Below are 24,449 nucleotides of genomic sequence, written 5' to 3' on the forward strand. Positions count from 1 at the left end.
CCCCCCCCCCCCCCGTGAGGTCAGCCCTGATGTCATCTGGACGTCTCGATCTGATTGGCCGGCTGGGCGTAGAGGTACTTCCAGATGGCGTAGTAGTGAACGGCCGCTCCCATGGCCACAAACAGGTGCCAGATGGCGTGGGCGAAGGGGACGATGCCGTCGCTTTTGAAGAAGACGATGCCCAGGCAGTAGCAGGCTCCGCCCACCAGCAGCTCGCACAGCCCCGACTGCTCCGGCTGCAGAGAAGCAGACATCTTGTTACCTTTTTTTTTTTTTTTCCACACGAGGAGGAAACGAATGTCAAATTAAAAGCGCTCACCATTGAGAGGATGACCAGGGCGGGGAAGACTCCCATCACCGTGTAGCAGATCAACTCTGTGATCTTATACCTGACACGCGGAGAGGAGATTCAACATGGCAAAGAAACACCTGAACGAACACACGAACGCATGGACCCACCTCTCGTGGAAGAAGAAAACGTAGGTGGTACCGAAAGAGGCCATGACCCAGACCAGCCAGCGCATGTGACACCCCCAGGGACCCAGCTCGCGCAGGTTCAGCCTGTCGGGGGGGGGGGGGGGGGGGGGGGGGCACGGAAGAGGAAACACGTGACTGCAAACACGGTACGGCAACAAAAAGAAAGAAAGAAAAGACACGCAGACACGGCTCTTGGCCTGTTTACCAAGGGGCGTAGGAGGCAGCGATGAAGAAATAGATCACCATCCTGTCACACATGTGGAAGCAGTGCTCCACAGACCTGTGGGGGGGGAGGGGGGGGGGGGAGAAACCAAACGGCCTCACTCCAGCTGCGGGACATCGTTTAAACCTGCGCGAGTGTCTGTGTGTGTGTTTTCCGTACCGCAGGTGGCTCTTCTTCCAGGCCACGGTGTGGAAGAGGGTGGAGATGATGAAGAGCGAGCTGAGCCCCGCCCCGTACACCCAGGCCGACAGCCGCTCCCATTGGTCCTCCGACTGGAAGTGCAACAAGGAGCTGCCCAGCAGGCTGGGGATTATCCATAACTAGAGGAATTAAACACAGAGATGGGACACGAGTCACAGACGAACTAACAGATAAACACATGCTCTGTGTGTGTGTGTGTGTGCGTGTGTGCATTCACCGCATGCGTGGCACAGTTGGCAGCATGCTCGTATTCTGTGGGCTGGTATCTCTTGTTAGGAGGAACGCGGTTGTTCATAAACCTGAAATCATCAGAGAATCACCAGGTTTAGGTCGATACATCCCCATTGAAAAGGTTTAATGTCTGAAGTGAAATCCACAACTGGATGTGCGCTTTGCTTGCATGCAGCTCTCCTCACTCTGCCACAGCGGAAGCTACTAGAACAAATATACATGAAGATAAATACAACAATATTTTTCCGTTTGTGTCCCTCAATGCAGAATTTGGAATCATAAGGATTTCTTTCTTGGATGTTCCAAAAACCGTGTGTTCTTTTTCATCTTTTGCATGAAATGCATATTATATCGGTGCCTTTTATAGTGTGCAAAGAAAGTGAAAGAAAGGGGCACTGACCCCACTAGAGCCGACACAGTAACACAAGCCTGAAGGGAAACATGCAAACTGCACCTAATGATGTTAAGAACTGTTACGCCTTCGATATTTGTATCCAGTTCATAAAATCTCCCCCCATCCTGTCCTTTTGCTTAGCAACACCGGATCATGCTTCGCCTTGTTGCCATGACTGCAGTTGCCTGGCAACAGTGGGTAACCACGGACCGAGTGAACCGACGGAGGGTTTGTCCCGATGATCCCTTTCGTGAACAATTGCACGTATGTTCACTAAAACAAATACAACACAAATTCTACTTGGTCCTTTTTTAACAGACATTCCAAAAAAAAACAGACAACAGCCCAGGGGGGTAGCAACCCTGCCAGTGATGTCACCGTTGTCATGGAAACCCCCGAGTAGGGATTGTCTTTTTTTTTTTTTTTTTCTTCCCACACACCAGAAAACTCCCCGTTTCTCTCGTCTTTCTTCTCTCATCTCTCCCATCTTCCCCTGCTGCTCCCAGACCTCGTCTCCTCTGCGCTTCCCGCACAATTGAATTAACATGCAGGAAGAGGAATGGACAAGGACGTGCACGCGGACACACAAAACACGCACGCGCGCATTAACAGGGAGACACACACAAACACACACACATTCACCCACCACAACCCCTCCCTACTTTTGTGCTGCATCTTGCAGAGCCTGATTTCATAAGAGACCTAGATGGAGCAAAGTCTATCTCTTTCTCAGGCGGAAGCACACACACACACACACACACACACACACACACACACACACACACACACACACAGATAAACAGGAAATCAAAGGGAATACCACTCAAATTCAAAACTAATTTACATATTTGGAATATATGAGCATCTGGAAATCAGTTGTTTCCTTACGATTTTTAGGGCCAAAGGGAAAAAAAAAACACTTAAAAGCATCATCCATAATGATATTACAAAAACATTACCTTATATGTGCCATCTTCTCTGAGGAAAAGACCAAATCTGCCTCAACAGTTTCACAAACATTTCAGGCCAAGCGGAGGGGGACGCCTCGCTCCAATCTGCCCGGGTTCACGTCTCAGCGTGAAGCGGTAGAACGTGATGTTCTCCGCCTACACGTCACCTGCTCCAGGCCTCGTTGAAACGCCTCACCGGGAGCTAACAAGCTCACACACACACAACCACAACGGCAAACACTTCTGGTCCTGAAGCATCATGTCACAGTGCAGCGCAGGCCCTTCTCTGGTATATGTGTGTGTGTGTGTGTGTGTGTGTGTGTTGTGTTTGTGTTTTTCAGTGCCAGGTCCAGCAGGCTTGGCCGGGTCATTAAATGACTTTATCAAGCTGGCCGATAATTACCGGGCCAGAGGCCGCGGCAGAGGGAGACAAGCCAAGTGGACGGGAGAGGGGGGGGGGGGGGGGGGGGGGCAGTGTAGCTCCTCTCTCGCGACAGCAGGACGGACAGAAGGGGACAGGAGGGGACAGAAGGGGACACTCGTTGAACCGTGAAGACAAAAAAATAAATAAGAAAACCTCGGTCCACTTAGCGGTGGCCGTGGATTCGTCCGTTGGGTCCGACCCCCCCCCCCCTCCCTCCTGAGTGTGTCACAGCGTTTATAGAAGGAGGGAAAACAGTCAATGGAGAAGCTTCTGGGAGAGATGAGACAACCAGCTAAATAATTGATTAGTCCCGGGATAGAAAATGAGTTTCAATAATAAAGTCACTGGCAAAATGTCTGGTTTAAGCTTCCCAAGTTTTAGGATTTGCTGGTTTTATTTTAGCTGCATGACAATATCATTTAAGTGTGTTTGGGTTCACTTTGTGCTGTTGTTGTGAAAGGAGTTTTAAGGATTTGATGTTTCAAAAGTTACAATTAATGTCTCAAACAAATAAAATGTTCAGTTGAAATATCCATTAGTTGTAATTTGTACCTGATTGCCCATTTTGGTTTAAAAATGAGGTGAAATTGATTATTTTCAAGTTATTTCTTTATTAATTGTGTAGTATACAAAATAGTTTTAAAGGTTATAGTGGAACTAAAAACAAATCTCCTTAAAATGATGCTTGATCAACACAGAATATTTGCAATTCTTCATTGATTAAACAACTGTACAAATAACCACTTTTGTCTTTTGACAAATCAATTAAGCGTTGAGGTCAAGTGCTTTTCATATATTTTAATCAAAGCAATGCTCATAATTATGTTTATACAACTACTTTAAGAACGCAAGGTTACGGCCCCTGTTCTCCTACTCACGAGACAGTTTTTAATGTTTTATTTTAAAAGGTTTGGCTTGTGGTCTTATTATTGTATTTTGCTCTACCGTTAAAACTATTTTGGTAAATTAATTGCTGTACACAAAGAGGGCGATTCCAGCTGCTTAGATATGATGACTTGCTTTATTTTGTATCAGTGTAAAACTGAACATATTTGACCTTTAGATTGTTAAAATAAGACATTTGAAGGTGGCGCCCTGCAATTTGCGATGGACAACATCACAAGTTTTTTTTATTTTTATATATTTGACTTGCTGGAAACCGATGAATCTAGAAAGTAATCACCACGGGATCTATAAAATGAAAGACTTGTAATTTGTTGCACTGGTCTGCTCTGTTTGACCTCTTCACGTTGTGAAACGTATCCACCTGGACCCAGACAGTCCACATCTAAGACGGGGTGTGCGATTGTGTGTCCTACTGTGCGTTTTCCAGGAAGATCGTGCACACAGAAAGGGAGAAAGAGACAGAAGACACAGCCAGATGATGAAGAGGAGGAGGAGGAGGGGGGACGTGGCAGGTGTTGCTAATAATGATACCTGAGCTGCAGAATCATCACAGACATGATGAAATGTAAACGTTGATATTGACACACACAAAGAAATGCACAGGCATCTCGGTCCCAAACCCTTCATCCTCCTCATCTTCATCCTCCTCCTCCGGGTATCAACGTGACAACACATTCCCCATCACAACGAGCGGGATGAAGCAGCGGTTTCCACCTACCTGATAAGATTCATTTACAGTGGAATTAAAGCAACAGCTGACAGCAGACAGACAGCGCGGCCGAAGCCCCGGATTCACTCGCGAACCCCGGTCGTAACGGGGCGGGTCTGACGCAACGTCGCCGTTTCACCGGGCAGCGCGTCGTCCTGAATCCTCGTCCGCAGCGGCACCGGCGGGCGGTTTCATCCCGAGCCCAGCCGCCTCCAGAGGCTCCGGTCCGGACGTGAGTGGGCGTCGGGGATACGGCGTCTGTGAGGAAGGGGACGGCCGGCGCTCTCTCCTCCCTGCACGGTGCTGATGTTGGTGGTCCTCCTGCAGCCTCCCTCCCTACCTCCACCCCCCCCCCCCCCCCCCCCCCCCCCCCCCCACACACACACACACACACACACACTCCCTCCCTCCCTGGTCCCCCGCCTGTCTGTCTACCGGAGATCCAGCCGCAGCTTCGCCTCCTCACATCACTTGTCCATCACTGAAGGTTTGCCACGTCATCTTCTCAAGGACCGATTCACGGCTGAGGAGATTTAACGACGGGTGTTTTTTTTTTTATTATTTTTTTTTTTTTTTATTCATATTTTTAACACCTGCTGTTCCCGCTTCCGCCTCTAGGTGGCGGAGACGGCACGGAGTTGGAGGGACCGGTTGATGACGTAATAGGGTGACGATTGCTGCGCGTTTGATCAGCGTGTTCAGCTAAAGGAGACGGAAGGGGCACGTGGGTCCATTCACATTCTGGGAAGTGAAACACAGCGGTGTGTGTTGTGACAAACCCCGGTGACGTCATAGTGATGTCATCGGGGGGTTATTTAAACAAAATGGAGAAGGGCTGGACTTTTGGTTTTTGTATACTGTACTGAATACTGGATTTTAGAATTTAACACAAGACGCAACCCTTTCATTTTTTTGTTATATGACTTATTTTGGAAAGATCACTTTTTTGGAACATTTCTTCTTAGCAACTTAAACTTAAAAATAGTTTTAGTTTTACTAGAAGAAGTAGCAGTCTATCAATGCATATTGATAAAGCTATAATCATCTGTAATAGTTCAAGATTATGGTGTTTGTTGATTGTAAACCTGTTAAATTTATTTCATACCTAAAGGACACAGTGCACATGAACTGTTCCCTGAGCTAAAATGTAAACTCCATGTGATTAAATTGCAACATAAGTTGCTTTTGATAAAAGCATCAGCTAAATGACGCTGTGTTCAACACAGCAGATTTTTTTTGACACTTATTCCGAGTTAAATTGTTAACATTTCATTGAGTGTTTTAAATGAACTACTTCTACCCCGATCCATTAATCCATTGAGCTGCTCTGTTACAGTTTCTGTGAATATTTTATCCAAAGCCTTCTCCTCACTACCAAGATATCCTTTTAGTCAACAACACATGAAAGCCACCCATTGTAAAAACTGTACATCAGAGTTGACTAAACAACAGTAACTGTCATTTAGTGGACTTTTGACCCCACTTCACATTTTTTTTCAAACGTCACCTCTCATCCACGGTTAAAAAGAAGAATGTGACACAACCAAGCATTTGTTGAGTACTGTAACAGCACTTATTTATTAAATGCATATTATGACCAGCATAAGCTTTTTAACACATTCTGTAGCCTTTCATCATGACTGATATAAAATTCTTGCTTGTAGCGTTACGCTCAGGCGGAGACTATACGAAGATAACTCGTAAACTACTGTTTGCAGTCCCTCATATTTAATGTTGAGTTTAACAAAACTCAGCAAAGAGTTTCAGAGGGATTACAAACACTGTTTGACCCGAGTCTGGTGGTTTTTCGATAGAATAAAAAAATACCTGATTAAAATAAGGCCAATAAAGCTTTGTGTAATAAGGCAGCAGTTTTCCTTCATTTCTCCAGAAGCTAAAATCCGTCGAGTGAGGTGATGTAATCTCCGGTTTAGACAATCTTTAAATCCTTCATTGCAGACTCAAGACTCTGTGGGGGGGTGGGGGGGGGAAAAGGTTGACATATATTGTCATATTATGTTGGAAAATATCATGACACTACTATGGCTGGGTATCATTTAAAAATAATGACGGCAGTAAAGTGATACCGACAGAGTGCTTAACTCTATTATTCTTTTATTTACTTAATTCGATACCCATCATCGGTTGGATAAAATGCCATCAACGCCGTATGTGCATAGTTTTAACATTCAATGCTAATCTTAGCAAGCTAAAAAAAAAATGTTTGAATGCATGTATCGTTTGACTGGAGAAGTTTTGATAGTAGATAGTGCTGTTTTAATACCCAGCCCCTAGATATGACAAAACAACACCAGGTCACGGTATCCTGTGTGCGTGTTACCTTGACGTCCCAGATGGCCAGGCCTCCGTCCATGCCGGTGGTGCAGAACTTGGTGCACTTGTTGCGTCCTCCTTCCAGCACTGAGATTTGGCTGCGACATAGTTTACAACAAGTCAAACTCTGTGCAAAAACAAAAAGAAGATGATATCGACGTTGTTGTGGTTCCGTCGTCTTCTTCTCCTCCTCACCTGATGCTGTTCTTGTGCAGGGTGTTCAGGTCCTTGTCGGTGCTCTGGGTCTCGGAGGCCCGGCGGTCCAGGTTCTGGAAGCGCTCCCTGGCACTGATGCCCTTCTGGGCCGTCTGCTTGGGAACGTCCAGCTTGCCACCAAACGTCAGGCTGGCCCGGGCCCCGTCGTACACAAACAGCGCCGGGTAGCAGTCATGGCCCTGAAGGAGCAGGAAACGCATGAGGAAGAGCCCAACAGGCTCCGTCTGGATATCACAGCAACACGGCGACATGGAGCTAGCTTGTTAGTTAGTTATTTATATCCAGTTAAAGCTAGAGACCTAGAAACCACTATGTGTAGAAGTGTTTTGGAAGAACAAGATGTTTCCCCATCTCCAACAAAGGCTTCCTTTGAAGGAAGCGAAATAACCTCACAAGCCATAAAGTGCACCGTTGGTTCAGTGAGTCGCCTCAGGAACACGTTCACAAAAGGGCTGCACATCCTTTTGTAGCCAAAAGTTACGTAATTCTCAAAGCACCCACAGAGGGTGAAAGGCTTTGTGTTGTACTGCAAGGATTGAAATGTTCCCGCGTGTGGAATACTCACAGCTGCCACTATGCTGTTCTCGGTGATGAAGGTGACACACAGCAGAGGAAGAGACTCGGAGCTCAGACTGTTCACCCTGCGGAGTGGGGACAAAAGGTCAGAGTGCGCACAGACGCAGCCCGGCCCTCTACCCCCCCACCCCCCCCCCCCCCCCTCGCTCTAAATCCCCCTCTCTCTTACGTGCCGCTCTTGCCTCCCTCCGCGACGCACACCGTGGAGTCGTGGGAGGTCCAGGCCAGGCGGCTGCCGGAGTGGGAGAAGCAGACGCTGTGCACCCAGCCTCCGCCTCCGCCCCCCGCCGCGGCCTGACCCGCCTCCCCGGAGCCGCCGGACTCAAACAGCATCTCGCCGAACGGCATCTTGCTGCCCCACGGGGTCGGGCCGGGTTTCTCCTCCACCTCCTTGATGTAGGCGGAAAACACCCTGCGGGGGGGGGGGGGGGGAGAAGGATGTCGGCGCGGATGGAAGGAGGCGAAAGGGGAGGAACGCGGCGAGATTGTGTTGCGCTCAAAGTGCCAAAGCCAATCAGCTTAATGCAATCCCCCCCCCCTCCCCTCGTACCTGCATTTGAAGTCGCAGGATCCCGCCGCCAGCAGCACGTTGTTGGGATGCCAGTCCAGGCTGAGGATGGTGGAGCGGATGGGCTTCTTGATGTGCTTGCACACCCACCTGTCCAAGACCAAGGGCGCGCGTCGGTTGGTGACCATTTTTTTTTTTTTTAAAACCCTTGAAGCCCGAAAGAGGAGGAAAAACCTCACCAGTCGTTCTCCTGCTCAAAGTAGCAGACGGAGATGAGGCGGGAGCCGCTGCCCACGGCGAACTTGTTCTCCTGCGGCGACCACTTGACGCAGCGGGCGGCGCGGTTGATCCTGAGGATGACCAGGGTGGGCTTCCACGCGCCCTCTTTCAGGGACCACACGTAGGCGTTGCGGTCCGCCCCGCAGGTCACTATGCGGTTGCTGTCCGTGGCCCAGTCGATACCTGCAGGGGGGGGGTGTTATTAAAGGTCTAAATGACACTCAAGTTGATCACTGTCTGTACCTCACCTGTCACCTGCCCGTTGTGCTCTTTCAGCTCGTGGATCTTGGTCCACTGGGTCCCATCCTTCTTGTAGATGTGGACCTCGTGGTTGTTGGGGCACATGGCAATCTCTGAGGCACAGAAAAGAAGAAGAAAAAAAAAAAAAACACGTTAAAGTGCACCGTGGGTTCAAAGAGAATGGGTACATTTAACGTGTGAGGGCCGGGTGACTGAAGGGAGAGGTTTTTTTGGGGGGGGGGGGGGGGGGGCAGATCCGTGGAGTGGAACAGCGAACAGCTGACTCGGTGCATGAGAACATGAGAAAACTGAAGTAAAAACAGCATGAATCTGGCTCCAGGCTGCTCACAGACACATGGTATCTTTAAATAGACGATGTGCAAGAACTGCAACCTTGCTTCCCACAAATGCTGTAGCCAACCCTGCACATGGTTCCAGTCAGCTGGTGAGTCAGATTGTCTAAAAGCAGCAGTGTGGGTGTTTAAGCGAGTGAGTGTTCCTGAGCTGAGGGGGGGAAAAACTCGAGTGAAACTACGAACGCGCGACTCGACCACGTCCGCTTTGCCCAGAAGCCAAAGCGCTGATCGAAAACAGCCCGAAAACGGCGTTCATTTCCTGCTGCTAACGGAGCTCCTCAGAAAGGCCCCCGAGACGCCGCCGCCCCCCCCCGCCTGCTACAGGAAACAGGAAATACCTTCTCCCCACCTGGGAGCCGATCACAAAAAAAAAACCTCTCAACCGTTTACACCATTTGTTCTGTGGCTGAAGCGAGATGTTCAGACTCACGGGTACGGTCTTTGTTCCAGGCATGGCAGCTAATGGGTTCCAGGAGGAAGCTGTGGTACGCCATGGCCAATCAGACGTCGAGAAACGGGACCCCGGAAGGGCTGCGAGGAACCTGCGTCTGGTGAGCGGTGAGATAACTGTCGAGTCTAGAAAAAGAAGAAAAAAAAAAAAACGGAAGTTGAAATATTCTCGTTATGAGGGATGAGCGGAGAAAACAGAGTTACAAACTATGATTGAATAGCGGGACGGTTTATCATGATGCATCTCCTTAGTATGTCCGGACTATAGGAGGAAAAAAAAAAAAAAGAGAAATGAAGAGCACACAATGAGCTGATTGTACCCTTCTGTGCAGAGAAAGACACCCTCAACATGTCCGGATCGGGTTGGTTTTTTTAATAAAAGCCAGAGTTTCAGAGGAATGATGCAAGTCAAGGGCACCACACAACTCCAAACAAACTACACTATACAGCTAGAGCACACACACACACACACACACACACACACACACAGGAAATAAAGAGAAGCATCTGCACACAGTCATTTTACAAGCACTACATGTACTAAACAGAGGTTTGATGTAACGTCCACGTTTCAGAGCTCAAGTGTGTGCGTTTACTCACTTTACTTTGAGCTCTTTTTCCCCCCCCGACACTGTGTGCATGTGGGCGTGCGAGGCCCGTGTTTCTTTGACGTCTCTAAACTCACCCAGTCAACTGCAACTACATATGTCGTGGGCTACTTACCCCGAGGGGGCCCGTGCTGAGGTGAAAACGGGGGGAATAGCTGCAGGGATGCAGAGAGGAAGGATCAAAACGGAGATGACGACGGTGTTCAGCCCCCGCGGACTCTGGCCAGTCAACGCGAACGCCAACGACAAGAGTGAGCTCAGGGAAGAGAGAGGAGAGCCGAGGAGAGGGAGGGGAGGTCAGAGGGGGGAAGGGGGGGAGGAGGCATACAGGAAGTCTATGCAGGCCCAACGCATGAGCCCGGAAAATGGGTGTAACGCTTCTAAATGAGCGAGAGCACGGTAGCAAACTTCTCATTTTCAAAGGGGAGGAGGGGAGAATAGAGGGAGGGGCCATGAACACAATACAAGGTTCAAGCTACAAAAAGGAGGAAGCAGAAGCTGAGGCGGGGGGGTGGGAGCGAAAAAGAAGGGGGAGGGCCGTATGTTCACTTCTGCATAAAGAAAGAGGAACAAGGCATTAGGGGAGGGAGCAGACTGCAGGAGGGGGGGGGGGGGTGGAAAGCTTCAGAAAGAAAAAGTTCACTAAAGAATATATTCGTTCAGGTATTCAGATTTATTTTCCTCAACCAAAGCAGTTTTCATGGTTTACTCAGGATCCCACATGAACGTTGTTTTAGAAATGTTTACTCAGTGAAGTCTCCTCCTACAAAGTGAACATGTGGCGGCCCGTGTTCCTACAGGCCCAATTCACTCTCACTAATTAGACCTAAAATGGACCAGAGAGGCCTTAAAATCAACACATTTTATTATTTAGCTGACTTTTTCTCGTGAGCATTCACAGAATGTGACCCTGGCACTCGGTATGTAAGTTTTGATTGCATAAGGAGGCCTGGAGGACGACATGAATATGAGTTAGGACCATTCAATGCAACCTCATTACTTTAAATATTAACTGCTGTACTAGTGACACTCATACTTCATACTTGGATTTTGTTGGTGAGCGCTTATATTGCATCCTCAGTTGAAGTAGTTAGCAGATATTTGCAACTGGGTGCAGTGGGACGTACTGGTAGTTTTGGCATACTGCCTTTGAAATACTAACTTAATAGCTTATGAAATAGTAAAGTAGTCTGGGATACAAGATGGCCACAGTGAGCATGTTAGCATTCAGAGGACAGCCTCACTGTAACCACCCAGACCCGTTCAACACGCATTAAGAATACACTAAACCAAAGAAATCAACAGCTGCTTTGTGTAGTAATAAAATTGACCTTTCATGGGTGTCTTCACACGCCACATCCGAGTATTTCTGAAATAAAAGCACAAACAAATGGAGCATATGTACTACTAGTACCAATCCAGTAAATGTAGACTAGCAAATACAAAAGAAGAGAACAGTCAAGTGAGTTGTGTACTTTAAATGTACTTCATCTTTATTTTATCTCTACCTCATGATGGGTTACATAGAAATCCTCCATCTTGTGTGGGTTTTAGTGAAGTAGCTACAGAGCCGAGCGCTGGCCGGCCGTGACTCCGCACAGCTGCTTTCTCTCTCTCTCCACCATCAGACCCTGTACAGCTCTCCACCGCCAAGCAGCAACATGACCTCCGGATATCAATGACCACGACTTCACCTGCTGAAGAAGATCTACCGCGAGCGCCAGCAAGAGAAGCATCGCGTCCGGCCTCCTACTGGACATTGATATTCAGAGATCATGTTGAGGTCGATCCAAAGGAGAAATACAGTCCCGACTTTTGGATAAAACGCACCGTTTAGTGTTCAACTTTTGGTACAGGAGGTTAAAGAACATAAAAAAACACACACATTTCACGTCACGTTTTAATACGTGTCAGGGGACCTTTTTTCCCCCCCACTCTGACACCTGGTTAACCTTCATTAAAATAAACAAAAAAAAATCAACAGTGATGTCACACGTTAGCTCAGTCTGTGTGTGCGTGTGTGTGTGTAGCGTATGCGTGTTTGTGTAGTGTGTGCGTGAGAGTGTTTGCACACACCCATAAGAGTGCGACATGGTCTGATCAGTGCTTCTGCAGACACTCAATTAGGTGGTCGGCTGTGTGCGTTACTGGCTGCGTCGCAGGAGCAGAGGGGGTGGGGTGGAGAGGAAGGGAGGGGGGGGGGGGGGGGGAAGTGAGGCCTGCTGCGTTTCTTCATTCATTTACGAGATATCTTCACATGATGCGGAGGCCCTGGATAGAAGCTTCTAGACTCTGAGGAGGTGGACACACAAAAACACAGCGGAGAGTCAGCGCTGGGAGATCTGGGAGAAACTCTGAAAGAGGGTCTCTGATTTATGCGCGTTTGTACCTTGAAGTCCCAAATGGTCATCGCGCCATCGATGCCTGTGGTGCAGAACTTGCGACAATCCCTTTTGTCCCCTTCATAGATAGACACTTGGCTGAGGGCGAGACACGGAGGCAGCTTTAAAAGGAGTTGCAATGTAGACAAGCACGACGGGGGTCTGAAGAGTCTGAAGTAGTCACAACGTTCTGATACTTGAAGGTTTACGTTGGCACAAAGCAGCCATTTGCACATACACACAGCATTGTGATGATACAAAGCCAGTTGAACAAAAAACAGGAAAGTTCACTTTAAATGGAACAGATTGACACTTTCGGAAAGCAAGATAACAAGGTGTTAATCAGTAAGCTTTAGTTGTGCTGGTATGTGGATCGTACCTTTGGGCCAGATGAATTTGCCTTGTTTACAGACTTAGTTCAAAGCACCTTCAGCATGCAGATGTCAAAGGGAAATGAGCTTCTTACCCAAACCGGGGTAGGATACGGTTAGGTTTAGGGGGGACTTACGTGATGCTGTTCTGGTGCAGTGTGTCCAGTGCAGTGTTGCGGTCCTCCGTGGTGGCTCTCTTGTCCATGTTCCTGAAGCGCTCCATGGCGGAGATGTTCCTCTGGATGCTCTGCTTGGGGAGGTCGAGCTTTGACACAAAAGTCAGCGCTCCGCCATCGTCGCAGCGGAACAGCATGGGGCAACAGTCGTGGCCCTGGAGACGAGGACCACGGTGTTACAATGGCATTCATTTCACCACTCGCCATATAGTCGACCATGGAGACAGGTTGGGAAACGCCGTGTTCTTACCGCAGCTACAAGACTGTTCTCGGAAACAAAGACGACACTGAGGAGAGGCAGGAAGTCCGTCTTCAACTGCGAAGGACTAAACGGCAACAAACAAATTAGCATCTTCAGAACAGAATATTTCACACACACACAGTTGATGAGACGTTTAACCAAAAGACGTCTCGTCATAATCAATCGGTATAAATGAATATACCTGGCAGTCTTAGAGCTGTCCACCACAGTGACAATGCTGTCATGGCTGACCCAGGCCAGGCGGTTACCAGAGGCTGAGAAAGACACAGAGTGGACCCAACCCCCTCCACCTAACACACACACATAGTGGATACAAAAAGGCAGTGGTCAGTTTAATAGGTCACATTGTCATACGAAAAGGTTTTTTTTAATTATAACATTAAAAAAAAGAAGAAAAGAGACAGATACAGACCCGCTCCTCCAAATTCTGCGAGCACAGCCCCAAATGGCATTTTGCTGCCCCAGGGTGTGGGGCCGGGTTTCTCTTCCACCTCCTTAATGTAGGCTGAGAACACCCTGGAGGCCAGAAAGGGAGGGGTGTGGAGTAGTGCAGACAAAAAGAACAGGAAGCAATTGAGTAAGAGAGGACGTTGGTATATTTTTAAATCATTTGCTTTATAAATATATTTTTCCCCCCCATAAGTCTTTTTCCTGTTAACATTCACCTGCATTTGAAGTCGCAGGATCCCGCAGCCAGCAGGATGTTGTTGGGATGCCAGTCCAGGCTGAGGATGGTGGAGCGAACTGGCTTCTTGATGTGCTTGCTCACCCACCTGAAGAATTTGAAACAGAGCAGGCATCTTAAATAAAAGTTTATATAATAATAATAGTTTGAATAAATCATTGTTAGGTCTCAAGCGTGAGACGAGAACAGTTTGTGAGTGTAATTCAGCAAAAGTAAGCGACTTGTTTTATTGCCTGCTGTCAAATTGAGCACATCCAGCTGTGAAAATGAAGAGTATTAATCAGGGAGCTCTGGTTTAAGAGACAGAGAGACAGAGTAGTGGTCCAGTGCCAAGAAAAAAGCCTCTCAATCCTAGATATTTATCAGTCTTTAGCAAATAGTGATCTGTGGTTTTTATACCGGTGCCAAAAAATGGATACATTTAGTGCCACGTGTGCTTTAGGCTGCATTCACACCAAATCATGCATTGTAACAAAAAACGCTAACCTTCCCCTTCATTTCAATGTGCACACGGCATTAGGCTGCGACCACTGAGGGTGCTGGAGAATAAAATGAACCGGTTGTACAACCAGTCTCACCAGTCGTTCTCGGACTCAAAGTAGCAGACAGAGATGAGTCGAGCGCCACTCCCAACGGCAAACTTGTTCTCCAGCGGGGACCACTTGACGAAGGTGGCAGCTCGGTTGATCCTGAGGATGACCAGCGTGGGCTTCCATACCCCTTCCTTCTGGGACCACACGTAGGCGTTGCGGTCTGCTCCGCACGTCACTATGCGGTCACTCTTGGGAGCCCAGTCAATTCCTGCAGGACAGCACAACAAAGAGACGGGTTTTAACACGCATTTAGAGTCGCGGCGTGCGAGAACATGAGCTGATCACAGTCGGTGTTCCATTGCTTTTGGTTTACTCGTAGAAATACCTGTTATGTGTCCATTGTGCTCCTTCAATTCATGAGTCTTAACCCACTGGTTACCACTCTTTTTGTAGATGTGAACTTCATGGTTGTTTGGACTGATGGCAATCTCTGCAGAAAAAAATGACAATGGCAACAGAAGCAGCAGGTTAACAGATACAGTTGACAAAAAAAAAACGTGCTAAACCAGTTTCTGTAAATCCTGACAACAAACCCAGGTCAAGCATAACCCGCAACTTCACGCAGGTCGTGGTATTCATAAATAAAAGGGGGACATATTTGAGCCTTACGTGTCCTGTCGTGGTTCCACGCGTGGCAGGTGATGGGTTCCAACAGAAACTGATGAAGGGACATCTTGTCTGGGTGTGGTCCTCAGGTGGAACTCTGCGAGGTCACGGAGCGAAACTAAAGTTTAGCAACAAGCGACCCCCCCAAAAAACCCCGAGCGAACAGCTGAGCGGAACCTTCCTCCCTGTCAGCTTCACAGCCCCAACGATGACAGCATGAATACAACTAGTTACGATATATATATATATATATATATATATATATATATATATATATATATTTGATTACTTAAAAACTGGAAAGACCATCAACTTCACTGCATCTTTACTCGAATCACATTACCGTTAGTTAGCTTAGGTGCATTAATTTCGCTAAACCCAAATTCAGATATTTCAACCAACATTAGCCAAAGCAAACGATAGCTTAAAAACATGACCAAGCTAACGATACCCAGGTGATTTTCCCCTGTAGTCTATTCTATCACCAAAGCATGCCGAGTCGAACACTTAACGACGTTTAACGAAATGGAGTAAACTGGCTTTGCTAGCTAACGTCACCGCCATATCGGCGACTCGCTCGTTAAATCGTTTACAGCAAACATCACGAGCAAATGATTTCAAATTGCTAGCTTACCGCTCACCGGTGTAAAACGGGCCTAGCAGCCAGGTTGGTTAACGTGAATTTCTAACAAATAGATCGACGTGTCGCTAGCCAACCGGTCTCCAGCCGGCCTCCCTTCCTTATGTCAAGACTTCGGGTTTTCCTCGGAGGAGAGACGCCTTTACTCGCGATGACAGCCGTCAACCGGCTAGCCGTACATTCCGCTAGCCCGCATGCTAACTTACCTCGTCGGTCCGGTTCTCCGAGCGTGCACTCTCGTTAGCCGGCAAGCTAAGTTGCGCTAGCGGTGTTGGGGGAAAGGTTATAGATAAGGAATGGACCTGAATTCGCGGACTCTGGTCAGTCGACACGAATTCGTCCGGGAATGGTGAGGAAATGTCAAGACGGCCAGTAGGCTACGACCGGGAGCATCCGGCAGCTGAACTCGGCGGCGAAACCCGTGGGTGCTTGGCTGGTTGCTAGTGCTACCTTAGCCTCATCACGCTAGCGGTTACGTTCAAACTGAAAACCCTCACACACATCGACGTCTCACCCGACCGAAACCGCGACGAGTGCGAAAGGGCTCCCCTGGTGGTTCAAAATAAACCTGTTCCAGAAACACGCTTTGGATGTGAGTGCATCCTGGGCCCGGATACCACGTGTGGTGGTTACCCGGGAAAAGGGGGGGGGGTGTCTAAGCATGAGCGGAGATAAGGGAAAGAAGCACCTGAAAGTCAGATATTTGATAAAATATTTTTTTGTTGTTGTCTAAATCCATTTTTATGTCGATATTGACATTGTGGTTCAACGGTGTAAACACTGTACGTTACTGTACAAAAATGTCAGGTGTTAAATAAGGCCTCGCCTGGGAACCCGCCGAGAAAGAGCCATTCTGTTTGTTATCAATGAAGCCATGTTCTTCCCTTGGGACTCAGCGTTGATTTAATTATCATTCGTGTTGTATTATTTTTTCGTGTGTGAACACACATGCTGATGTAATTCCACTGGTACTTTTAAAAAGCACAACTCAAAACGGCACCGATCAGATAATGTTGGGATGAGATCATGTTAAGGACACGTAGCGTGACTAAAAGTTAAGTTGAGAGGAGATTGTTCCAGCTCTATATCTATGCTTAGATTCTGCCTGATTCCATTTTTTGTTGATATTTAAAGGACATCTGTCCCACTTGTCCTTGCTGCCAAAGCGTCCTCCACGTACGTAGGAAGAGTACGTTATTTTTAAAACACACACAAGATGACGGGTTAATTTGTATGTAGATACATGCACATTAAGTCAGTCAGGAAAACTTGAAGTACATAGATGCATAGGCAAATGTTTAGTATATGAGAAACAGGGCCGGCCCTCTAGGTGTGCCCGTAAGCGCAACATTGACTATCAAAATATAAATGAAATAAAACCCTAGTGAAATAACACTCAAGCTCAAGATCAAGCCAACGTAAAATCAAAAGGTCCAAACTCTCTGGCGCAAAAGGACGAAGAGGAGGAGGAGGAGAGGAAAGCCCTGCATGGAGGTCTGTATCTCAGACACGTCATTTCATGTCACACATGGGATGCTTTAGATTAACACTATCGTTTACATAGCGGGTGCTGGCCTTGTTAAGCCTCAAGGAGCCTTCCAGCTAGCATAGTGATGGTGCTCTTGACACATTCTAATCACTAAAAACGCAGTATTTGCTCACATTTTCGCAATAAAAGGAGAGCACACAACAGAAAAAAATGCTTGGCTTGGACACAAGTAGATGGTGTGCATAATGCCGTAGTAGTTTAGTAGTAGTATTTGTCCATCTGCTGATGAAGACCAGTAGATACGGTTCAGTGCTGGAAAAAGCTAGTGGACCCTGAGTTATTTTTGGACAATAATTATTTCATGAATGAAGTCAGAGTTTCTATGGATTTAAGCTTTGCCGGCATGCTGCTCGGTGCAGAGCCCCACCTCGCTTTGGGATTAGGCCTGCGTGTGCGTAGTAAATGTGTCCTCGCTGACATGACACCAGAGGATTAGAAGCGTGGGTTTATTTTAGATCATTGAGCCTCAGAGTAATGAGCGGTTAAGATGCCTGCCAAAACCCTTGATTCCCCCTTTTGGCATTTGCAGCTCGCCACGCCACGCCACGCCCTCCTCCTGCTGCTCAGGTACAAGAGCGCCGGCGAGCGCCGGGGGGGGGGGGGGGGGGGATCTCATTGGCGTAACACTTATCTGCTGACCCCTGCATGGCAGAGGATGCATCAGAGCGTCTCCCCTCTCTCGGTCCGACGGTCCCCACCTTGGTGCCCTCGTCTTTTTCCTCCCGGCCCTTCAACCGCAAAGCTGAGCTCCTCTCCTACTTGATCCTGTGCGTTGCCAAAATGCCGTTCATCCCGTCGCCCGCGTCGGGGCCGACCGCCAGGGAGAGGCCCGCCGGCAACGCTGCGTCCGCAACTGCCTTCCCCAGGGGCCCGAGGGGGGACAGAGGCGGGGGCGCGAGGGAGCGACTCGCTTCCGACCTCAAGCAGTTGGCTAAGAAGAGCCAGCCCAGGAGTTTTCTGCCACCCGCCAAAGCGGCGTCGGGGTCAGAGCTGCACGCCAAGGGGAGGGGGGGACCGCCGGCCCCGTCACAGACGGACGGCTTCCCGGCCCGCGGGCCCGAGGCGCGGCGCCGCAACCACGTGAGCCGGGGGGGCCCCGCGGAGAGCGAAGCCGAGGCCAAGGCCGAGGAGGAGGTCCGCTTCACACTGGCTCTCACGCCCGAGGCCGTTCTGCTGCTGCTGCGGCGCGGGAACAGCGAGAGGCGGCAACCCGGCGCAGCGGGCGCTTGTGGGAGCTCGTCGGATCCCAGGCGCCCTAGAAAGGCCCAGCCGGCGACACAGAGACGCGGCGCCCAGCCGGGGGACATAAGCTCCATCGTGAAAGTCTCCCTCCTGAACGAGCGCCACAAGTACGACGACGTGGAGTACGAGGAGGAGGAGGAGGAGGAGCGGCAGCGCGGCGCGGACGAGCACGTGGTGATGAAGTGCACCGAGTGGCTGCGCGGGCTGGAGAGCGCGGCGGGGGGACACTGAACGTGACACTCAAACCTGAGGGTGAAGAAGTGACACTCCGGGCTTTTTGGAGGCGTTTATTTACTGTGCTGGAGAGAAGGAGGAGTAAAATGATGCTAAATATTTCCCTTTATTGCAATAGTAAGCCAAACAAATCATGGAGGTTTTGGTTTGAATGTTCTTGTCAGTGTACAACAGGGTTCAGAAAGTTTGTGTTATAGTCTCATAAAGAGTGGAAGAAGATGAATTTGAGTGTGTTTATGAAAGTTTCTCTTTTTCTAAGCCTCGTGATCTGTTTTAGTTATCGGGATATTTTTTGTAAAACTTGCATAAAGTAACAAAAACCATATGATGGGCAAAAAGTGAAATTACAAATCCTTCACTGCTTCTGTAAGCAACATAACAAAACAACAGGAGAAATTCATGCATTGATTCTCAAACCGGAGAGACTGAGAAATGTGATTCTTTTAAAACTTAAAAGGTTCCTTTAAGGACCTTTGCTTACTTTCTCAAGTGCAGCTCACGTTGCCTCTCTGCCTCTAAGGAGCTTTGTAAGGACTTAGACGTTGGCTCGGCTTGGACATCTACATTCTCCCGTGCCCCCGAGCAGCGGCTTATCCACCCGGGAGTCAAATGATTTTAAGTGACCATTTCATGACCTATAAAATAACTTTCTTCCCTTCCAAAGCACAGTGTCTGAGTCGTTTGAGGCGCGTCGAATAAATAAGACGGGGGTGACAGTGCGAGACTGGATGCGTGCGCGAACCGACGTCAATCACTTCCAGCGGTTGACTCGCCGCAGCTGCACGTAGGCCAGGACCATGCAGGTCAACGTGATCCCCAGCAGAGCCACCTGGTTCTGCCAGAAGCCCCACGCGGAGTAGTCGATGCCCTGACTCTTCAGGAACACCTCCCCGGGGATGCTGCAGAGAGAGAGAGAGAGAGAGAGAGTGAGAGAGGGAGAGAGGGAGAGGGGCTCGGTCATCGCGCTTTGAGGAGCGGCTCTGTGATCACTCAGCACTCACATGGTGTTGTTGCCGTGGAACAGCTGTCCCTACATCTCGTTGATGAACGCAGCCTGTGGCAGAGACAGGAGAGAGAGAGAGAGAGAGAGAGAGAGAGAGAGAGATGGGGCTGAGCCACGGACGGAGGGCAAGATCCGATTCTCACGAACCGCGCGCCTTTCTGCTTTTCTGTCGCTTACATTGAGTCCATATCTGAAGACGCTGATCCACTGCAGCCAGGAGAGCCAGCTCAGCATGGCATTGAGGTTGACGAGAAAACCACCAAAGACCTAAAAAAAATAGGTCAATGAAGAAGGGAAAAGAGGGAATTATACACGTAAGCCAGCCGTGTGTGTGGTGTGTGTGTGTGTGTGTGTGTGTGTGAGCCTCATCATCATCTGACCATCATGAAGACAAAGGGCAGAGCAATGAGGATGTTGGCCATGGCAAACGAAGACACACTCGCCGAGACGAGGAAGGCCAGGCTGACTCCCGCCAGACTGACCAGAGACATGGTCAGCGCGAAACACAGGAAGGCCTCAAAGGCGGGCTTCAATCCTGGGAAGATTTGATTTAGAAAAAAAAAAAAATCCAGAGTACCGTTTCACGCTGTGGGTCTCGAGACACGACAATGTGATGTGCATTCTCCGCGAATATGCGGCGTGTGCGAGAAATTACCCATCATGTAGTAGGCGATGGCCGAAAACACAAAGATGGGGATTATGCGGTTGGGGATGAGATCAGCAAAGATCTTGGACAGGAAGTAGACGGACGTGCGGTAGTAGCCACTGGAGTTCTCGTGACTGCAAAAAATATGAACAAGGCCTCTTCAGAAACCCATTGACGCCCACAAAAGAACACTGTGGCGCAGTTGAAAATGACGCCATTTGTAAAAGAATCCATTTTGTCACTATAGCGTCGAATGTATATTAATCCGTGACGGGAAATAGTCCACAAAAAAAATGTAATAATTGCTTCAAAACAAAAACAAATGGCCTAAGTGAATGGACTCAACATCACTTTCTCCTTTTCTTAAAGAAAACCCATTGAAAAGAACATCTACCTGGACATTGAACATCTTCGTGGTCATTCACCTCCTGCATGAGTCGCACTAAAAACACACAACTTTTTTTTTTTTATCTTTAACTCACATGAATATGGCCCTTTCGTTGATAAAGAGTTCAACGGCGGAGAGGTTCCCGAAGACCATGTTGATAATGAGGAAGAAGAAGGCTCCGCTCCTGTCGAGAGAAAGAGAGAAAGGGAGTCATGTGATTGTCAACCCATCTCACTCATCTACTTTATTTCAAATTAAATTCAGCCATCGAGCCTTTTGAAAAGTAAATATTTGTACTTTATACATATAAAAATTCGCCGTGCCCTTTTTACTGCCGACGACATGTAATAATCTACAGGGAGAACCTTCAATAAAGATAAAACCTCTGACGTTATCTTATGGGCCGGGGGACAGGGGGCACTTTTATGTTTTTTTTTTTTTTTTAGAAGCGAGTTTAAAGGCGACACACTGATTCACGCCGTCAGGTCGAGGTGCCGTACCTGTTCTGTAAGGCCTCGGGCAGCGTCAGCGGCATTTGGTAATAGATGAGTCCCACCAGGATGGCAAAGAAGACGTTGAGAGCCAACTGGGCGTAAGAGGTCTGAGGGTTCCTCAGAGAGTTCATGACCGTCCTCCCACACACCACACGCAGCTGTCCCTCACGCACGCACGCACACACACGCACAAACACACGCGCACAAACACACGCAAGATGGATTTGTCACAAGTCATCAAACTTGTATTCGGTTTATGACAATAAAAACACAACAGAGATATTTATTTTGTGAGTTTTTCTCACCTGGTAGAGGAAAGAGGTCGCGTAGTCAGCCGCCTGGTCTGGGCCGCCGGCCCCGTCGCTGATGCTCAGGTTCACGTGGTCCAACTCCTCCAGCACATTGCGGCCCAGCGGGGACCGGCGGTACAGGTTGGCCAGCGGGTTCTTATCCTCTTCTGAGGAAAGATTAGGAGGCCACCATGTAGACAAAGGACGGCAGAATAAACCTTTATCTCTTTTTAACAGTCTGTGGAGTATTTGAAGAGTACCTGCGGTGAGTGACACCATTGTTGATTTGGTCTCTCCATTTGTGATGTCCATGAAGAAATCCGCAGGGTTATTGAAGGCCTCAATTTGGTAGCCTCAACGGGAAAAAAAACACACACAAACACATGAAAATACATCAAACACACTCACGCGCTTACTTAGAAGGAGCAGTCTGTCCAGCATCAAGACGTCATGTTGCGAGTAGGATGTCTATTTTTGAGAAGGATTAAAGGGACACAAGCACACACACCGAGGTTGGTGAAGTATTCCAGTGCATGGGCCGCAGCGCCCGCGTACACCACCTCCCCTTTATGCAACAGAGTCAGGTGGTCAAACTGCTTGAAGATGGAGTAGCGTGGCTGGTGGATGGAGAAGATCACAGTCTTGCCTCTTCTGGACAGCCTGGACGACGCACACAAGGACTTTGAACGCGTTCATTCCGAGCGGGCAGGTGGTGAAGGTGCTGCTCATTCGCATCACTACTACAGCTGACGGTACGAGTTTACCCTCTTGTGTGTTTGTGCGGTCTGTGTATTCCAGTGTGGGAGTAACAAGTAGTTGTGTTGTACCGGTTCAATAGAAGGATGATGGAGTTCGCAGTGTTAGAATCCAGCCCGGTAGTCGGTTCGTCCAGAAACAGCAGCGAGGGAGAGGTGATGAGCTCCATCCCGATGCTGCACCTCTTCCTCTCGCCTCCGGATACGCCGCGCAGAAACTCTGTCCCTATCTGCACACACACACACACACACACACACACAGACATGGATTCTTTCTTATGATGAGCGGGCAGCACAATGACTTAGCATTAAGCTTTAAACTCTTCAGGGCGAAAATACTAAATTCTACTGTTAATGTACCTAAGGAACGTATTTTGTTTCTTTATATCAGTAATGAAGACTTTGCCACAGTTATTAAAGAGAACACATAACTGTACATTTGGGACATTGGACAGCCAAAGAGGTCTTTTTTCCCCCCCTACATTTGTGCACGTTATAGTTAGTTAACACTATTCTCTCATTTGGTCACGGTTGGTGAGCAACACTTGAATGAAGCGACGTGCCTCAGCCGTGTGTGCGGCGGCGCCGTACCTTCGTGTCTGCACAGTCCGTCAGGCCCAGGTCTCTGATGATGGCGTCCACCCTGTCGCTCTTATCAGCGGAGGAGTGCCGCTGGCGGTCCAGGCGCAGGTTGGCACTGAACAGAAGGTTCTCTCTCACAGACAGAGTGCCCATCAGGATGTCATCCTGGTGGGCACAACGGATGTAGTACTCGGAGGAATCAGAATTGTGACGGGGTTAAAGCACGTTTGTTGATATTCGTGTACCTGGACGACGTACGCAGAGCTGAGTCTCAGGTCAGCTGACACGGCTTTGCCATCCACCATCACCTTTCCTCGCTTCAGTCCAACAGGGTCCTTTCGCCCTGCAATCACGTCCAGTAGTCTGAGAAAAAGAAACAGACATTATTTGGGTTTTCGGGGGTTGTAGACGCGCGTGCGATGGGGCTTGTTTGTTTGCATGTCCATGAACAGGTTGTCTTACGATGTTTTGCCGCTCCCGGTGGCGCCCATGATGGCGTTCATGCCGGGCCTCATGATGCCACTGCAACAACAACAAGTCAAGTCCCGCAGCGGGGGAAATTTACAGGATTAGAAAAGCAAAGAGGGTAAAGTGCACAGAGACACAGATCAAAAACATATAATGAATAGCAGTAATAAAATATTTTTAAAAAACCACAAGAATCTACACTAATTGAAATGAATGTGCTAACATAGACTCACTGATAAGGCAGTCGGTCGCACATCACGGCGTGCATGTGTGTGTACACGCATACACACGCTCACAGGGGGGGGGGGGGGGGGCATCATGTCGTACCTTACATTGTTGAGGATGTGTTTTTCCGGGCCTCCCCCGCGGCAAACCCTTCTCTCACGAACGCAGTAGTGCAAGTCGCTAAATGTGAGAGTTGGTCCTCGTTCCGGGAAATACTCATCGCCAACGGCAACAGTCTGCTCCTTAGACATCTCCCAAAATACCGGTGCTGCCAGCAGAGAAGAAAAAGGGGTCAGAGACTAGGATTTGATGAGAGAGAGAGGGGGAGAGAGAGAGAGAGAGAGAGAGAGGGGGAGAGAGAGACAGGTACAGTCTGACACACAGCCCTGTGCAGTCGGACTGAGGCAGACAGAGATCACGTAACCAGTAGGTTCCTGTTGTAAACATCTGATCTTTGGACTCCTTCAATCCCTGTCCCAGAGACGTGTGGCTGCTCTCAAAAAGACAGTTTGAACATTGCATTTTTAACCAGAAATCTCAACGCAGCCGTAGCTGCATCCCAGAAGCACCGCTAGTTGTGTGATGATAGTTTATGATGATTTACAGGGGACAATATGTGTATACGTAAATGGCAGAGGTGTGGACTCGAGTCATGTGACTTGGACTCGAGTCAGACTCGAGTCATGAATTTGATGACTTGAGACTCGACTCGACAAAACGTACAAAGACTTGCAACTCGACTTGGACTTGAACACCGATGACTCGTGACTTGACTTG

At 48.6% G+C, this 24,449-nt stretch overlaps 5 protein-coding genes across 6 annotated transcripts; 1 reads left to right on the forward strand and 4 right to left on the reverse strand.

Annotated features, from left to right (window-relative positions):
- Window positions 1–8: 8 nt before the first annotated feature.
- On the reverse strand, window positions 9–4,854 carry LOC119217515 (monocyte to macrophage differentiation factor 2-like). Its single transcript, XM_037471206.2, has 7 exons — window positions 4,525–4,854; window positions 1,119–1,200; window positions 860–1,020; window positions 683–757; window positions 460–561; window positions 320–389; window positions 9–236 (listed from the first exon to the last, which is right to left on the reverse strand). Exons 1-7 carry the CDS (start codon window positions 4,536–4,538, stop codon window positions 33–35), a joined length of 708 nt encoding a protein of 235 aa, XP_037327103.1. The 5' UTR covers window positions 4,539–4,854; the 3' UTR covers window positions 9–32.
- A 1,211-nt stretch (window positions 4,855–6,065) lies between these two features.
- On the reverse strand, window positions 6,066–10,459 carry LOC119217513 (actin-related protein 2/3 complex subunit 1B-B-like). The gene is made up of 10 exons (XM_037471203.2): window positions 10,198–10,459; window positions 9,455–9,600; window positions 8,677–8,781; window positions 8,389–8,611; window positions 8,192–8,299; window positions 7,811–8,053; window positions 7,631–7,706; window positions 7,045–7,244; window positions 6,857–6,947; window positions 6,066–6,484 (listed from the first exon to the last, which is right to left on the reverse strand). The coding sequence occupies exons 2-10, from the start codon at window positions 9,516–9,518 to the stop codon at window positions 6,446–6,448; spliced, it is 1,149 nt and encodes a 382-aa protein (XP_037327100.1). The 5' UTR covers window positions 9,519–9,600; window positions 10,198–10,459; the 3' UTR covers window positions 6,066–6,445.
- A 1,086-nt stretch (window positions 10,460–11,545) lies between these two features.
- On the reverse strand, window positions 11,546–16,346 carry LOC119218380 (actin-related protein 2/3 complex subunit 1A). Of its 2 annotated transcripts, none has more exons than XM_037472768.2 (11): window positions 16,003–16,346; window positions 15,160–15,253; window positions 14,876–14,980; window positions 14,536–14,758; window positions 13,938–14,045; window positions 13,685–13,788; window positions 13,454–13,562; window positions 13,261–13,336; window positions 12,972–13,165; window positions 12,472–12,562; window positions 11,546–12,374 (listed from the first exon to the last, which is right to left on the reverse strand). In XM_037472768.2, the coding sequence occupies exons 2-11, from the start codon at window positions 15,221–15,223 to the stop codon at window positions 12,336–12,338; spliced, it is 1,113 nt and encodes a 370-aa protein (XP_037328665.2). In that variant the 5' UTR covers window positions 15,224–15,253; window positions 16,003–16,346; the 3' UTR covers window positions 11,546–12,335. The 2 variants fall into 2 exon arrangements, with proteins under 2 accessions (XP_037328665.2, XP_037328666.2); XM_037472769.2 differs by lacking the exon at window positions 16,003–16,346 and adding an exon at window positions 15,791–15,975.
- Window positions 16,347–17,990: 1,644 nt separating this feature from the next.
- On the forward strand, window positions 17,991–18,818 carry LOC119217624 (proline-rich protein 18-like). Its single transcript, XM_037471405.2, has one exon. It carries the CDS (start codon window positions 17,991–17,993, stop codon window positions 18,816–18,818), a length of 828 nt encoding a protein of 275 aa, XP_037327302.2.
- A 283-nt stretch (window positions 18,819–19,101) lies between these two features.
- On the reverse strand, window positions 19,102–24,086 carry abcg2b (ATP-binding cassette, sub-family G (WHITE), member 2b). Its single transcript, XM_037472711.2, has 15 exons — window positions 23,775–24,086; window positions 23,442–23,501; window positions 23,225–23,342; window positions 22,989–23,144; window positions 22,470–22,627; window positions 22,151–22,302; window positions 21,903–21,995; window positions 21,658–21,809; window positions 21,359–21,510; window positions 20,953–21,042; window positions 20,480–20,604; window positions 20,205–20,359; window positions 20,002–20,091; window positions 19,823–19,875; window positions 19,102–19,720 (listed from the first exon to the last, which is right to left on the reverse strand). The coding sequence occupies exons 1-14, from the start codon at window positions 23,921–23,923 to the stop codon at window positions 19,852–19,854; spliced, it is 1,674 nt and encodes a 557-aa protein (XP_037328608.2). The 5' UTR covers window positions 23,924–24,086; the 3' UTR covers window positions 19,102–19,720; window positions 19,823–19,851.
- Between the last annotated feature and the right edge of the window lie 363 nt (window positions 24,087–24,449).

Source organism: Pungitius pungitius, chromosome 9 (genome assembly GCF_949316345.1).
Source record: "Pungitius pungitius chromosome 9, fPunPun2.1, whole genome shotgun sequence".
NCBI classification, from domain to species: domain Eukaryota; kingdom Metazoa; phylum Chordata; class Actinopteri; order Perciformes; family Gasterosteidae; genus Pungitius; species Pungitius pungitius.

Excerpts from the sequence above, each read along its gene's own strand:
- abcg2b (XM_037472711.2), bottom strand. The coding sequence starts at position 23,923 with ATGTCTAAGGAGCAGACTGTTGCCGTTGGCGATGAGTATTTCCCGGAA. Across the intron at positions 23,343-23,441 it reads ACCGGGAGCGGCAAAACATC|ACTACTGGACGTGATTGCAG; the intron begins GTAAGACAACCT and ends TCTTTTTCTCAG. Across the intron at positions 22,628-22,988 it reads CGGACTGTGCAGACACGAAG|ATAGGGACAGAGTTTCTGCG; the intron begins GTACGGCGCCGC and ends GTGTGTGTGCAG.
- LOC119217513 (XM_037471203.2), bottom strand. The coding sequence starts at position 9,518 with ATGGCGTACCACAGCTTCCTCCTGGAACCCATTAGCTGCCATGCCTGG. Across the intron at positions 8,054-8,191 it reads TCCTGCGACTTCAAATGCAG|GGTGTTTTCCGCCTACATCA; the intron begins GTACGAGGGGAG and ends CCCCCCCCGCAG. Across the intron at positions 7,245-7,630 it reads AGAACAGCATAGTGGCAGCT|GGCCATGACTGCTACCCGGC; the intron begins GTGAGTATTCCA and ends CTGCTCCTTCAG.
- LOC119218380 (XM_037472768.2), bottom strand. The coding sequence starts at position 15,223 with ATGTCCCTTCATCAGTTTCTGTTGGAACCCATCACCTGCCACGCGTGG. Across the intron at positions 14,046-14,535 it reads TTTGAGTCCGAGAACGACTG|GTGGGTGAGCAAGCACATCA; the intron begins GTGAGACTGGTT and ends CAAATTCTTCAG. Across the intron at positions 13,166-13,260 it reads AGAACAGTCTTGTAGCTGCG|GGCCACGACTGTTGCCCCAT; the intron begins GTAAGAACACGG and ends CCTCGTCTCCAG.
- LOC119217624 (XM_037471405.2), top strand. The coding sequence starts at position 17,991 with ATGGCAGAGGATGCATCAGAGCGTCTCCCCTCTCTCGGTCCGACGGTC.
- LOC119217515 (XM_037471206.2), bottom strand. Across the intron at positions 562-682 it reads GCTGCCTCCTACGCCCCTTG|GCTGAACCTGCGCGAGCTGG; the intron begins GTAAACAGGCCA and ends CCCCCCCGACAG. Across the intron at positions 237-319 it reads CCCTGGTCATCCTCTCAATG|CCGGAGCAGTCGGGGCTGTG; the intron begins GTGAGCGCTTTT and ends GCTTCTCTGCAG.